Genomic DNA, 16,099 nt, shown 5'->3' with positions numbered 1-16,099 from the left:
TTTTGCAGGCAGAAAAACCATGGAGCTGTTGCAGTCTATTTGTCTGTTAAAAAACTTTTGTTGTACATATGTGTTTCATCAGGATTCACGGATCCGCAACAAAAAATTGTCACAATTTTGTTAAGCCGCAAATCCAGATTGTAAAAATGACTTGTTCTGAGTTTTTGCAGCCCAGATTCGCGGCCACCACATGGATCCGTGAAAAAAAAAGAAATATCAATGACCGCTTTTCGAAATAGAACACACCTAAAGTTACCCCAAATTCAGAAGGGCTGCCACCCAATTATTTATTGTATCTCAATGTATATATTGCTTTAAAGCAAGAGTATTTTGCTTTTGTTCGCTGGGCGTTATTTATCATGTGTAATTCATTAACAGCTGGACAATTGACAGACTGTCCAACGAAACAGGACTTCCGACACCCGTAAACGCCAAAATTTCAAGTATTTTATTGACTACCCCATCTAAACATTATCTTATAGTAACTGATAAGACATATGGGGGCAGATTGGTTTTACACCTTAAACGGTAGTATATATTTTAAAAGAGATTGTCTAGGTTAAGAAGAAATGGTCTGCCCTTTTTTTTTCTTCAAAACAGCGCCACTCTCGTTCATGGGCCCTGTCTGGTATTGCATCTCCGCTTTATTCAATTGAATATGGATGAGCTACAATACCAGACACAGCCTATCGACAAGAGCGTTGCCATTTTCATGGGGGGGGGGGGGCCTCTTTTTCTGCGCGACCCCTTTAAATGTTCATCCAGTGTTTTGCAGCTTAACCGTAGTCCCCTTGTTTCAAAGTCCATTATAGCCAGACCCTCCCTCCTCATACTTCTAGTTTTTAGTTTTCTATCCTTGCTCTTTGCTTTCAATGATTTCTCATTAGTTTTGCAGTTAATGATGATCTTAAGTGTAGTCCTAATTTCTTATTCTGTCTGATAGATATGCTGCTGTAGCTGAACCTTAAATTAAACCTAATTGGTTGAGTGATCTGGTGCAAGGGGTTCCTGCAGCAACCTGTTTGAAGTTGTTAACTCGCTTCCAAACTCTCTTGATATAATTGCCTCAATATCGCTGTAGATTGACTCAGCGGACTCCGCCAATACATTATTTAAAATATTCGCCTTAATGATTTTGCTGTTGGCAGGTTGAATATTTGCTTCCCAACTTGCCATACCATATAATTTGCTATTAATGTTATTATTCTATCTCCTCTTAGTCCTTTTGCATGTGTCATTAGGATTTACAAGCTGTTGATGTACTTTGAGTGCATTGTCAGATTGCATCTGCGCTGAATCTGACATTTTACAATAGATATGTGTGAGGCTTTCCATCAAGTATGGGAGCGCAGTGATACCCCATGCACCGTTCTATAAATCTATCCTCTAACTGACTGATCTCTAATGATGTCATAACTTTAATCTTAGTCTCATGTGTACTAATCATTCATCTGTCCCCTCTAGGAAAATATAGAGCTTGCTTTAGATGAAATTGAGTCCAGTACATCTGGCTCTGTAGCTGCTGTAGACCAAGCTTCACATCAAACACTGGTAAGCAAGGCAGGGGATGCCGTAAGTCATATAGAGATGTCACATTTTTTTTTTATGATCTGGGTTATTTTTAGTACATATTCACCTCCTATTATGAGTGTTAATTATGTCAAAGGAAAAGTCATTTTTATAGTTTTGTGTTTTAATACAAATTTTCAGGAGCAGGAGTCTGAGCCAGAGGTAAGTGGCTTTACATTGACACCTTGTCTGTGTCAGAACCTCATTTATAACTGTATAATTGGTGGTGTTTAAGCAATATGTGAATATAAATTATTAAAAGTTATTTTCTTTATAAATTGTTACAATGGGTTTGCTTAAAAGGGCTGTCTCACCATGACAACCCGTGCTGTAAATGAAGCCGACGCGGCTATTGATGCATGGATGTAGCCATCATTATCTTGACTTAATAACTTGCTGCAGCGTGATATCACACAAAAGCTATTAAAAAGTAATTGAAAAATGTAAGATAAAGGATCTTGTTACTGTGTATTTAATGAGTTAAAAGTCCAGGTAAAGACTGCTACATCTGTACCTTCTAAACTTGAACTTGCGGCAAGCCATACGGGTAGTATTACATGGCAGCCATTCAGATGCAGCTTACATCTTCGGCTCATTGGGCAGTGTCCCCATTGGGGAACCCCCTGTTTATGACTAACACATGCTCTTCTAGGGAATATTGAAAGGGGTTGTCTTAGTGAGACACAACCCCTTTAATAAAACCGGGCCGTTGGGGCCTCTGAAAAGTTGAAGGCTGTTTATGACAAGTCAAGTCTGCATCAACATAAATAGGCACAACACTTTGAACAAACTTTGCATAAATCCATAGTATAAGCGAATATGAGACTTTGTAACATGTCTTATTAGAGAAAAATGCCTTTCTCCTCCGCTTATCAGGCTCCTCCCCCATAATAGAGCCTGCAGAAGGGAAAGCTGCAAAAAGTGCAGAATATAAATCATATAATTGCCATAAATCGTGTTATTCCTCATGTACACACAATATCGCCACTTATTCTGGAAAGTCTACTTAAAGCGTAGGTACGCTTTAAAGGGAATCTGTCCACAGGTTTATGCTGCCCTATCTGGGGGCAGCATAAAGTAGTGCCAGGGACCCTGATTCCATCTCTGCATTACTCACTTTTGAGCATTGGGTAGTTTGTTGTTAAAATAATACATTCTTCAGCAGCTCATATTCATCAGCTGCGGCTAAGCCCCGCCTACCAGATGCTAGTTGACCGTTTTCTCTCCATACTGTTCATGGGTAGAAAGCTGCCAATCCGCATCGGGTGGGCGGAGGTAGCTGCAGCTCATGAATATCGAGGACTCCTGAGCGTGAGCCCATCATGGAGAGGACCCTCTGCTCGGCTCGCGCTGCAGTAGAAAAGCAGCGATTTTATGAAGACGACTGAACATTGGAAGGTAAGTGATACACTGCTGGAATCAGGGTCTTTGGCACCACTTTATGCTGCCCTCTGATAGGGCAAGCCTAAACATGGTGGCAAATTTTCTTTAGGCCACCGTAGGGAATTTAATACTCCCATCGCAGTCGTGCTCCACTTTTGATTGCTTCTGCCGATAATGGGAGAGATTCTATTCATAACAATATATTATGTAATTTGATTGTATATTGCACACAATTTAGTTCTCTTTAGAATCTCTGATATATAAGAACAATTCTCTACTTTAAGTTGTCTCCTCCAGAGGGACATTATTTCAAGAGCTCTGGACAGTGGTTACAAAATATTTTAGAAAGTTTAATAACTTTTCAATAAGCAACAATACTGTATGTTTCAATTTCTCTCTATTGTCAAGATCTCTGTTTGCTCTCCACATCTTAATCCAGACGAACCAACACATGATCAAGGCAGGTTTTCAGCCTCTGCATGTAAACAAAAGTGTTACAATTTGTTGACTGCAAGCAAAGATCTTGGTAGTGCTATTAAATTACAATACAGAAACATTTCTTAGATAACGGGAAGCCTGTGCCGTCATTTTAATGGATTTCCTCTTCTTTTTTTTAATTGTTTTATCCTTGGTTTTGTGTTCTCCTTTCCCTTAAGATTTCTGTGTATTTCTACAAATAGAAGATATGCTTTCAAGTGTATGGTTGATGACCAAGAATGGAGAAATATATATACCGTACTTCTGCCGCCTTCTAAGCATTATCCCGTCAAATGCTTTTTGATCCAATCAAACGCAGCATTTGAATTTATTAGGCATAAAATGGCAGCGAGTGGGTTTTTCTGACATTGAGAGATGCTCTAGAGAAGGAGTTTTTATTTTTTCTACAATCCTTTGGCTGCTTTGCTTAACTTAAGATCCACATTAATAGGAAAAGTAACAGAAATACTTGCAAAGTTTAATAGAATGTGACAGCAGCCGCATGACTCATAAAAACGTTGACAATAAATGTCTGTGGCTGAAGCTCTTAAGAAGCCGCGTTTCAAAGCAGTTCATAAATACCCATATGCTCAGATCTGGCAGGTTTTGCAGCCAAGGTAGAGGCAGGGAGCAGTAAAGCATTTTCACCCAGGAGAGCCTGTTGTGGCTTTATAAATAATTTATCTTCTCCCTTATATTTAATTTATATGGTATTTATTCCATCAGGCCTCTAAATAAAGAGGCTTCTTAACCCTTGTTAAAGCAAAAACAATCGTGATGGAAGGAGAAAGTTTGTTTTAAATGTACCTTTGCAAGGACACTGGAAGACAAGCTCTCTGAATCGCTGCTTCTCGGGGGAGATTAGCTGGGTCAGGTAAACTTCTCTTTCATTCTCAGGCAGCCTGCAGATAAATCTTCTAATGAGAGGAGAGCGTTAGGAAAGATTCCAAAAATGGCATTTCCCTTCAAGGGGAAACACTTTATTTTTTCATTGCTCAGAAGAGTATCCGTGACCTGTTTGATCAGCGCTGGAAGATGCAGAGCTTTCCTGTAGATTGCCTGCACAACAGCCTCGCTGTATGTGTTCGGTCATTTAAAGATCAAAGACAAACGTAATAATGTTTGTTTTGTTTAACTTCTTAAAGTTCAAGTATGTGTTGGCAAGATTGGCATCTTAAAATTACAATATATATAAAAGGCTTACTGTTGTGTGATACACATAGGTATACTACAGCTGCGAAAAAACCACTTTAAAAATCATGGAAGGAATACCTATGACCTAGATGCTTTTCACGATTCAGCTAGAACTGTCAAGATTTTGGGCATAAATAATAGAGACGTTTTAATAAAAAATGACTCCCCTTATATTTAGAGGGGTTTCCTTTGACGTAAACATCGGCTCTTTTTTTATGATAGGCCATCAATGTTTGATCAGCGGTGGCCTGACTACTGATATCCCCATTTATCAGCATAATGAAGGGTCCTGTTTATTGTTTACCCAGGCTTAAATGGACACAAACTTTTTTGGAACATCTTATGCTAATCTAATAGTATACCTGATATAGATCATCTTAATGTTAAAATTCCGTGATTTTAGCCATTCAAATTCTGTGTAAAGTTACTGCCACTAGGTGTCCCCTGTAACCTGCTGTCCACCCCCTGTTGTCAAGCATTAGCCGTCCCTGGTTACGGACAGGCTGCAGAAGACGGGGGTGTCATTTCACTGCCTGCTTATACAAGTCTATAGAGAAGGGAGGGTGAACAGCAGGAGGGAACAGAGAGAAAGTCGGCAACAGACACTCTGCATACAAGTCTATGGAGAGGGAAGGGTGAAACAGGAGGAGGAAGCCTGGATTAGGGGGATGACCTGGATTGAGCTGCTATGGTGGCAGCTATCGCCAGTCGGATGACTTTAGAGGAATCGCGGTTTTGCAGAAATCTTAATTGAGAGTGAGGGGCAAACTTGCTGTAATCTATTTGCAAGTATGTTGGTGAGCAATTTGTAATTCTGATTCAAGAGGGAGATGGGTTTTTATAGGATTGCACTAAAGTGGGGCCTTTTGGCCAGTTTTGGGAGCAGGATGGTTCGGAAGTCATGAAAAAGGCGTATCTGGATGTTGTCTATGTATATTAAATTAAATAGGAATACAAGTGTGGGTACTATGTGGGGTTTGAGAGTTGTATAGTATTTTCCCGACAGACCATCTGGACCAGGAGTCTTGTTATTTGGGAAATGCGAGATTGTTGCTTCAACTTCATCTTCCGTAATGGACTGGGAGAGAATAGTCTGTTTGATCTTTGTTTAATTTGGGAAGGGGTGTGGCATTTAGGAGATTCCAGGTTTGCTGGGAGTTAGTTGGGGAGAGTGAGTATAGTGACTGATGATGTTCCAAAATTGTCTGTTGGATAATGGTAGGGTCAGTGGTTGTGGAAGCCGTATCCGTAGTTCTCAATTTTAGAATTCTGTGACTGGATTTGGGAGCTTTGAGGTTGGAGAGAAGACGTCCCATTTTATTTCTCCATCTAAAAAATGTATGTTTAAATGTATCGTTAGACCATCTTGCCTGACCAAGGAGGAAGGTGTCAAGAAGACGATGGGAGTCTAGGTAGTGTTTTGTTTCTGGGGTAAAGGCTGCAATATGTTGGGTGTGGGCATCTGTCAGATTTTTGTATAGTGAGTCATATTGGGCTGTCTGTGAGTGTTTCTTGTGAGAGACCTATGCTATAATACATCCACGTAACACGGCTTTGGAGGTGCTCCAGAAGAGGCTAGTGTCATCCATGTGTTGTATATTATCATCTGAATAATTTGCTCACTCACGACCAAAAACTGTTTAAAATCATTCAAATCCATTAGGTATGCAGGGATGCGCCAGTTCCTGCTAGTGGTTTGGGTGAATCTAAGGTTAATGGTCAGTGAGATGGGCGCATGGTCCAAGATGATTATGTTGTGTATAGCAGAGTCAATTATATCAGGGAATAGAGAGGTGGAAATGAGAAAGTTATCTATCTTAGAGTTGGAATCGTGAACAGTGGAATAAAATGTGAAGTCTCGAGCTGTAGGATTACGGAGTCTCCATAGGTCACAAAATTGAAGGTTTGTTAGAATAGATGCTTTAATCCTAGAGGTTGGGACATCATGAGTGGAATTATTTGATCGATCTAGCGAGGTATCCATCGCTGCATTATGGTCCCCTCCTGATATTGTTAACATTGGTTTAGTTAAGAGGAAATTGTGTATGAGGGAGAAAAATTCTGGATTGGGCGAATTTGGGGCATAGAAGGCGAGAGTATCTCTGAGAGTTAATTGTAACATCTACAAAATTGTATCTGGCTACGGGATCACAGCACGTATCGTGTATCACATAATCAACATTTTTGTTGATCAACACAGCCACCCCTCTAGATTTGGAAGAGGCTGATAGACATTGTCCTATCCATGGGGCTTTAAGGATACATTGATCCTCCTGTTTCCAATGCATCTCTTGCAGGACTATGTGGTTTAAATTTATGCAAGTGCGAGAATATTCTCTTCGATTAAACAGAGTATTCAACCCTGTTACATTCCAAGATAACAGTTTTAGAGTTAAATTTGTTGTGGTTATGTGCGTGTTTGTGTGTGAGAGAGTGCCGTCATCCTATACCAATACAAGGAAAGAAGGAGAGATCAATAAGTGTGTACGCCCCGAGATGTCCATCCCAGTCAGCTTACTCCTCTGGTCGCGGGAAGGGGTGACTTGTGCATATTCCTAAGAAAAAGGCATGGGGGGGGGGGCGGGGCGCGACAAAAAACCTTAGGTAACATATTGAAATATTGAAAACGAGTTGTTGTAACTCAACGGTCAACATGAAGTTGTACATTATAGTGCTGCTGTGCATTTCAGAGAGTTCTCCTCAAGCAGGGATGTCAGCCTTCTGGGAGGAAGTGGTGTTTTGCATGTGATGGGTCATCAAACTGAAAAGTGCGGCCTTCTACGGTTACTCGCAGTTTAGCTGGGTATTGCAGTTGGAACCAGATGTTTGCATCTGTGGCCTTTTGAGGGCCACAGTCCTAAAATATTAGGATTTTGTGACCCTTTAACTCCAGGTTCCTAAGTTTCCTTTAGTTCTGAAGAATTCACTCTTTGGTGAGAAAGTGAAAGAATTTGGCTATGGTAGGAACAGGGTTGTTAAGATGGTTCTCTGGTTCCTTACCCAATCGGTGGGCACGTTCAATAGGAGGCATTGGGTGGTCAGTGGGCAAATCAAGGGCTTGCATGAGGTGTTGCGATAGAAATCAAAATAGGTTGTCACCTTTGATGTATTACGGAATACCAATGAAGCGCAAGTTGCTTCTTCTGTTTCTATTCTCTAGATGTTCCAAGAGGTTAAACAGGAGCTGCACCTGTGATTCCTGTTGGTTGGACGTTTGATGCACAGAGTTGATAGTGTCCTCACATGCACTAATTCTGTATTCTGACTCTCCCAGTCGTTGAGTATTGGGGGTGATTTGAGAGAGTGTATTATTTATGAATGTATGTAGTGCAAGCTCTTGTCAAAAATTGGGGTGAGCAGGTGTGAAACCTCCTGCGCGACTGTGGTCATCTGGGCTTGGTCAGAAAGTGAGTGATTTATAGGACTAGACGGAGGAGAATATGATGCCGAGGAGCGTGTGAAGTAGTTGCGTTCGACTGAAGCTCTGTAGGTAGCGAGGGCGTCTCAATGGTTTTGGAATTGCCCTTGGGAGTTTTTTGTTTGCCGCTCTTTTGATTAGTTTAGGGAGAACCCGGAGTAATAGAAGACCTTGTGTTACACTAGTTGACTTGGTTAGACTTGTGCATAACACTAGTTGATGGATGTAAGTATTTGTCCATATCCAGTAGGCAATGAGCGAATTGAAAAGGTTGGGAGCACTCTCGGTCCACTCGTGTGCTCACATATCATAGTATCATGATATTCAAAAGTTTAAATGAGTGTTATGTTTGTTGGGCAGACAGATGGTTGTTGTAAAGCAGTGTGGCTTGTGATTGCCTCTGGCGAGGCAATCCATTTGCAAGTAGGCCCCTAGGTTTGTCTGGGTATGGTATGTCAATGTGATTTGCTGTCAGAAACAGGGTCGAGGCAGGGCCCACAGGAGCACCATTTAGCTTATTATGGTAGTAGAGATGGTGAACAAAAGTGCTTCCAAGGGGTAGATATGAGACCAGGATAAACTGCAATGGGTCAGTCCATTCAGTAGTTTGCGATAGTACAGTGCGCAATATACACAGCGTGGATATTATCTTGGGTTCGTCAAATGTCAGGCAAAGTTAGTGGGACAAATCGTTTCAGAAGAGTTATATGTGAAATTCCTCAGGGGCACGCCAAACGTTCTCTTCACACAGTAACCCCAAGCAGAATATAGTTGGGTAAGTGTAGATCTGTCCTGTAGTCCAGTGAGCAGTGATCAATGCCTGGTGTGTATTGTCAGGCTTATAGGCCGGGTATCAAGCGCGGGAGGTGCGGGTCATTCCCTGTGATGGCAGTCGCTATTGATAGTGTAGTTGATGGCGGGGCGCCAGTAATATCTAGCAGTTATCCGCTCTTTTGAGTGTGCAGGGCTTGTTTCTGCTTGTTGGGGTGTCTCTGCAGGGCTCCAGGCCGGAGTGATGCTGGAGTTTCAGGCGGGGTCGGGTAAAATGGCCAGCGTTTGGTAACACCAATGCGTTGACGGCTACGGAGCTCTCGGACCCCGGGGAGAGAGGACTGCGGACGTGTCCAGCTCACCTGCCTTCACTGCCACAGGGCGTGGTGCAGGATCCGCAATGTAACGGTATGAGGATCTCACCTCTTGAAGAGCCGGAGCCTAACTTCAGCTGTAATGCATGGATGAGCTTGGGTCTTCCAGAGCGGCTCTCCGTTCTGACTCATAAACGGAGGTACCCCGCTTAGGACCCTACTCCAAAACATCCATAGGCTGTAATAGGTGATATGGAAAGGGATTGTCTTTATTAGGCAATTTCTTTAAATCCTGTCCTGCAGATAAATTGTAGATTCATGTAAGACTACATTTTCATTTGCTTATATCCAAGACAGTAAGGCCATGTTCACACAGCATATTTTCAGGTATATTTTGAAGCATAAAATACTCGTATTATGCTCCGAAATACACTCTAATTACGCCCACAAACTGCTTACCATTGATTTCAATGAGAAATACACTGTGTAGTTCATGCTGAATTTAAAAATAAAACCCTTATTGAAGCTTTTTACAAGCAGATTTTTCCCATTTCACATTGACACTTTAAAAAATGCTTTGGAAATACACTTCAGAAATAAAAAAGCACTTTTAAAATCCGCAACAAAATTGCCTGGATTTCAGAGGCTATTTTCTCTTGAAATCCGCCTCGTATTTTCAGCCTGAACTTATGCAGTGTGAACATGGCCTATGAGTCTTTGATTGCAATGGTTTGACATGAACCGTCAGTGCTGTCTGAATCTCAAAGATCTGTTATAAATTTCAAACACAATTCCTCAGAAGCCAGATGGGAAATTATTGGCTCCTATAAATATAAAGTCCCATATGAATTTCTTTTACCTGTGGTTGAAAGTTGTTTCGCCTCATTTATTTTATGTTCAGTGCTAAACCTTAGTAATAACTGTTTTGATTGACATTTATGGTAGCCGTCTTTATGCCGACAGTATTATTTAGAAGGCTACTCCAAAATATACATGTTTTACTTACCAGTAGTGTGTTATCTTCCATATCTAATGAGATCCCCAATGTTTCCAGAAGATTCAATGACAATATTATAATGGATATTATATTATGGCTTGGTCAAATGCACAGAAGATGACCTTTGCAAAATGCTCAGACTTGCTGGAACAAGTTAGTGGTTGTAGTATACCGGTGAGCAGAGTAACACATCAAAGTGGAAGTAAGGTGGACTGCAGAAAGGCTAAAAATATATATATTAATTTACACTAATATAGCCACCAGCAACTAAATATTAAAGAGTACCTTTACATTGGGACATACGGATGCCTAAAAAATACTAAAATATGGGAACTTTTATAGCAGTTGCAACTGTATCCTAAAGTGCCAATTGAGAGGCTGAAAAATAGCTTTTCCAAATATGCCCCCTAGTCTTTTGTAAGCCCTTTAAGCCATTCAGCAGAGCTTAGAGGGATCAGATGGCACACTTCCTTTCAGTCTTGACTACTAAGAAACAAAAGGAGCCCTCCATGTAATAAATCTGTTGGGTGGATCTCCCCTCTTCTGGGTAGTAGACATTCTATGTAGAGCTTTGAGTATATGCAGCTACCTGCTAGTTTAACTTGGACAGAGAATTGTATAAATGCCCTAATTATGGCAGTGTGCTAGACAAGCCATTATAATTCTTCATATAAGTTGGACTTAAAGGGTATCTAGACTTTTAAAAAATGTTTGACATGTCATAGTGACATGTCGGAAGTTTTGATTGGTGGGACCTGAGCACTGAGACCCCCACCGATCGCTAAAATGAAGCGGCAGAAGCGCTTGGTTGTGCGCTGTGCCGCTTTGTTTCTATTGAGCTCGAACACGGCTCCCTCCTCTTTTCGAGAATAGCTGATAAGAAACCAAGCGGCACCGTGCTCACCCGAGTGCTTCTGCCACTTCGTTTTAACAATTGGTGGGGGTCTGTGCTCTGACCCCCACCAATTAAAACTTCTGACATGTCACTATGACCTGTCAAAAGCTTTTTAAAAGTTTTAGTTATCCTTTGAAAAAAATTCAGATGTATATGCTGTAGCTGAATCCTATCAATAATATAAAGACATAGCCATGACTGGCTGCTACCATGGTGATCTTTATTAGAGAGAGCTAGCGGGCTCTTTATGCTGAGACGAAATGATAAATACCGTTGCTATAATGATTCAGCGTTCATGGACTGTGACTCAACTCTAAAAAAGTGCATTTTCTCGCTGTGTGTAATGTATAATTTGTAGATGACTACAGGATAGAGCTTTTTCTTCACCAGCAAAGGCCACCACAACCTAGTTAACTGTATTTGCAGTGGCAGAGGAAGAAGGACGTTTCTTTAGATGTGACTTTAGTCATTCTGAATTTTGTGTTTCAGCCATGCATAAACAATCTGGACAGAATTGCTGAAAGCAGTTTTGTCAGATGTTGCTTTAATAAAGAGACGGCATGTCTCCTTGGGATGCGGAGATGAAGTTATTCCCGACACGTCCGTTAATTTTAGAATGGTATAGCTGCATCATGGCCTCTAACCACAAAGAACAATCGCCTTAGGCCTCATGCACACGAATGTATTTTTTTCCTCCCATAAATACTGGTGTAAATACGGGTACTTTGTCACACGTATTCGACCCGTATTCCACCAGTATTTACGGACCCGTGCATACGGGCCCGTTGTCACCAGTATTCCACCCGTATTTACGGACCCGTTTTCTCTGCAAAATTACATTGCACTAATCGGCAGCCCCGTCTCCCTATCAGTGGTGGATAGAGAGAAGGGGCAGCCATTTCGGGCAGAGTTTCCATAGCGGAACGCAGCGATTGTAAGTAAAAGAAGTTCATACGTACCCCGGCTGTTATCTTGGTGACGCGTCCCTCTTTTGACATCCAGTCCGACCTCCCTGGATGGAGTGGCAGTCCATGTGACCGCTGCAGCCTGTGATTGGCTGCAGCGGTCAAATGGGATGAAACGTCATCCCGGGAGGCCGGACTGGAGGAAGAAGCAGGTAAGTTAAATTTTAATACTATTAACTCCAGCGGTAGTCACTGTCCCGGGTGCTGAAAGAGTTACTGCCGATCAGTTAACTCTTTCAGCACCCTGGACAGTGACTATCCCGTGACGTCGCCTAGCAACGCTTCCGTAATTACGGGTGCACACACGTAGCCACCCGTAATTACGGGTGCACACACATAGCCACCCGTAATTACGGGAGCCCCATAGACTTCTATGGGCCGGCCCGTGCCGTGCCATAATTACAGCCTGAAATAGGACATGTTCTATATTTTTCAACGGCACGGGCACCTTCCCGTAAGCAAACAGGAAGGTACCCGTGACCAATAGAAGTCTATGGGCACGTAATTACGTCCGTTTTTACGTTCGTGTGCATGAGGCCTAAGGGTATGTTCAAACGTAGTCAACAAAAACGTCTGAAAATCCAGAGCTGTTTTCAAGGGAAAACAGACCCTGCTTTTCAGACGTTTTTTTACCAACTCGCATTTTTCGCGCCGTTTTCGCAGCGTTTTTTACGTCCGTTTTTGGAGCTGTTTTCATTGGAGTCTATGAGAAAACAGCTCCAAAAACGTCCAAAGAAGTGTCCTGCACTTCTTTTGACGAGGCTGTATTTTTACGCGTCGTCGTTTGACAGCTGTCAAACGACGACGCGTAAATAACAGGTCGTCTGCACAGTACGTCGGCAAACCCATTCAAATGAATGGGCAGATATTTGCCGACGTATTGGAGCCGTATTTTCAGACGTAAAACGAGGCATAATACGCCTCGTATACGTCTGAAATTTGGCCGTGTGAACATACCCTTACAGCGTACCTGACTTTTCAGATGACCATATGTGTGTACATGAGGAATAACACTATTTCTGGCCATTATATAACTTGTATTCTGCATTTTTAGCAGGTTCTATCTCTCTAATTCTCAGTTTTCTCTGAGCTAGTGTGTGCAGCCTAACAGCTATCATGTCTTCTATACACTGCACACATAGAGAAGAGAATACTGCGCTCCTAAGATATATATGCACACACACATATATGCTACAGCACGGAGGAGATTATGCAGCAGTAATGTACAGTGTAGCTAAGAATCTAGCACTGAGAATAACGCCAGCAGCCTCTGTCTCCTCTCACACTGCTCCCTCATCCTGCTTCTCTCTCAATAAACTTCTATGGGGAGGGCGCGTCGGTGTCTCTCTCCCTGCTCTCTCTTCAGACACCCCCCCCCCCCCCCCATGATCTCCATGCTGTATGTGTTTATAAAATTTGGAGAGTACACATTGTCTACACACAAGCCATACATATATTTTGGTCTGCACTGGATAATTTTTCCATAAATAAACCGAATGATATGAATAATTACTTATACCATTAATTGATCTTGTACTGAAAATTCACAGCCAGTAAGTTGAGTTTACCACCACAATGAATTACGACTTTGGACTCGTCAGGTTGCCAAGTACAAGTCCCGATTTATTTCTATTTTCTATTTTGATTAAAGAAGCAATCTGGCTTTTTTTTTTTTACGTCCCCTTCCCTCTCATTTAAAAATGTGGTGAAGTGCAAGGTAGTCAGGTGTATTGACTTTACCTAGTACTGTATTTCACAGGGAAGGCACTCCATTCTGGGCCGCTGTCACGTGATCTCCATTTAGACGCTGTAGGAACCAGAAGTCAGTCTCTTAATGCAAGTCTATGAGATACTCGATGTAAGACTTACTGACTTGCATTGAGAAACTTGCTTCCAGTTTCTACAGAAGACGCGGTAGGATTCAGGGAGTCAGAGTGAAGATCAAGTGACCCAGTGGCGACCCAAAATGGAGCAGCTATCCATGAAATACAGCACCAGGTAGGCCAATACACCTGACTACCTCGCACCATATCATAGTTTCAAACGGGTCGGGCGGGCAAAAATAAAAAAGACGGAGTCTTTTAAAATATAAAATGCTTTCCGATAGCCTTAGAGGCTGATATGGATAAGTGAGGGCCCATGCACAGCGACGTATGGAGTCCCAAGGGGTCCATATTACGTAGTCGTAGGCACTCTGTGTGCCACCATATGTGACCTAGATGAGGCACTGTATTCTTTCTATTGGGGAATACTTTCATAATATGTTAGGAGATGAAACATGCCACACATTTTTTTTTTTTTTGAGGAATTCCTTATGACTATGTGAGTGAAAACCACTTCTTGCTGCCAGTGGAATATGGGGGTGTACAGCTTGGGCCCATAGCTAGGTATAGGCACCGTATTAAGGATCCATAAGAGGGCAATACCAAATGTTAAAGGGAAACTGTCATGTTGAATATAAAGTCCTATCTGCAGGCAGCATATTATAGAGCAGAAGTAGGGGAGCAGGTTTATGTATATTTTTGTAGCAAAAGATTCATTATAACTCGTAATTTTATTAATTTAAACCTTTGCTCATTCTAGGCATGGGAGTCCAGTGGGTGGTCCTACTCGGTGATTGACAGCCTTACCTGTACGTCTGTGACCGTTATCTTTGTATTCAATCTGTGATTAGGACCGCCCACTGGACTCCTAAGCCCAGAATAAGCTGAGGTTTAAATGAATAAATTAGAAGTTATACTGAATCATTTGCTATAGAAATATATATATATATATATATATATATATATACCAATCTGCTCACTCCCCCTGCTCTATAACATGCTGCCTGCAGTTTGGTCTGCATTTTCAATGTGACGGGCAGCATGTCCTAGAGCAAAAATTCAGTTAAACGAGCACACGCTTCGTGAAAGACACTGATGTGGGATTAGCCCCATTGAATTGCAATGGTCAGTGCGGTGTCTGTTATTTAAACGGACAGCACATGGATGGGAGATACGTTCTTGTGAATAAGGCCGTACAAATCTTTTCATTATACTTTCTGTGTTAATGTTCCATTTCTGGTTTTAGCTTCCAAATAATGAAGCAAAATACTGAACTAAATACTGTCGTGTGAAAGTGGCCTTAGATGGCAGTGATCTGCATTTGCCAGTAGATACATATAAAAAGCAACTAAACTTCTATTGATGTTAAAAACCTGTTAACGAACAAAAAACTCCTCTAGTTTACGAGCGGTAATTGTTGAATGTGAAGGAAGCATAGTGACAATGTCTGTGTGTTAAGGATCTTTATCTTGCCTACAATGAAGGCTGTAATTTTACTTTGTAGTCTCACCCAGACTGAATTTTCAAAAGAGCCAAGAAACCAAACTAAAACGTTTTACTACAAAATGATGTGTTTTTACGATCTCGAGCATTAGATATTGATTCCTCTCTTCAAATGTCTCTTTAAAATAGGGTCGAGAATTACCCCTGCTGACTCGTACGCCTTGTTGTTTTTGTTTTTTTTATCCCCTTTTCTTTACTGCCATTTCATCAAGAAAATCAGGCTGGAAATTAGAGGCAAAGCTGCCTGAAGGACTGGAGAAATGAGATTGTGGATAAGAGGGGACGGAGCAGTTTGTTACTCTGATTAATGTGGGATTGTTAGCAGGTCTCATTCCTTGTGCTTGCACTCCTTTGCAAATGAAAAATAAGTCGCAAACTATTGTTTGACAGGGGGAGACGGGAGAATTGATTTCTGGGTAATGAACTTGGTTTTAATCTCAGGTAAGGACCCTTGCAAGGACTGATGAGGCCAGAGGTCTTTTGTGGTTACTGGAAGAAGAAGCATTGCAGCCTGGTGGCAATGAGAACACGCTTTTGGAACGACTTTTTACTTACTATGGACCTCAGGAAGGAGAAGAGACTGGTAATAAAATAGTTGTGTTTTTTTGTTTTCGTTATTTCATAACATTTAAAAGTGAAGCTACAACAATCTACAACTAATAAAAAATAAATATATATATATATATATATATATATATATATATGTATTGCTTGAGAAAGGCGCCACTGAGTAGGGCTGAAACGTCGCATGTGGTGTTGAATAAATTGATCTAATTTTCACTGAAAGGGA

The 16,099-nt window shown here is 41.5% G+C and overlaps 1 protein-coding gene across 7 annotated transcripts in view; it reads left to right on the top strand.

The window, feature by feature from the left end:
* MYO18A (myosin XVIIIA) overlaps positions 1-16,099 on the top strand; it is a 311,527-nt gene that overhangs the window by 179,225 nt on the left and 116,203 nt on the right. For all 7 annotated transcript variants that reach the window (XM_075854304.1, XM_075854303.1, XM_075854300.1 and 4 more), the window contains 2 exons: positions 1,465-1,551; positions 15,751-15,892. In XM_075854304.1, the coding sequence (XP_075710419.1) occupies positions 1,465-1,551; positions 15,751-15,892 (229 nt within the window). The remainder of the gene's footprint in view (positions 1-1,464; positions 1,552-15,750; positions 15,893-16,099) is intronic.

Source organism: Rhinoderma darwinii, chromosome 2, assembly GCF_050947455.1.
Source record: "Rhinoderma darwinii isolate aRhiDar2 chromosome 2, aRhiDar2.hap1, whole genome shotgun sequence".
In the NCBI taxonomy this organism is placed as follows: Eukaryota; Metazoa; Chordata; class Amphibia; order Anura; family Rhinodermatidae; genus Rhinoderma; species Rhinoderma darwinii.
This window is presented reverse-complemented; position numbering and strand designations above follow the sequence as displayed.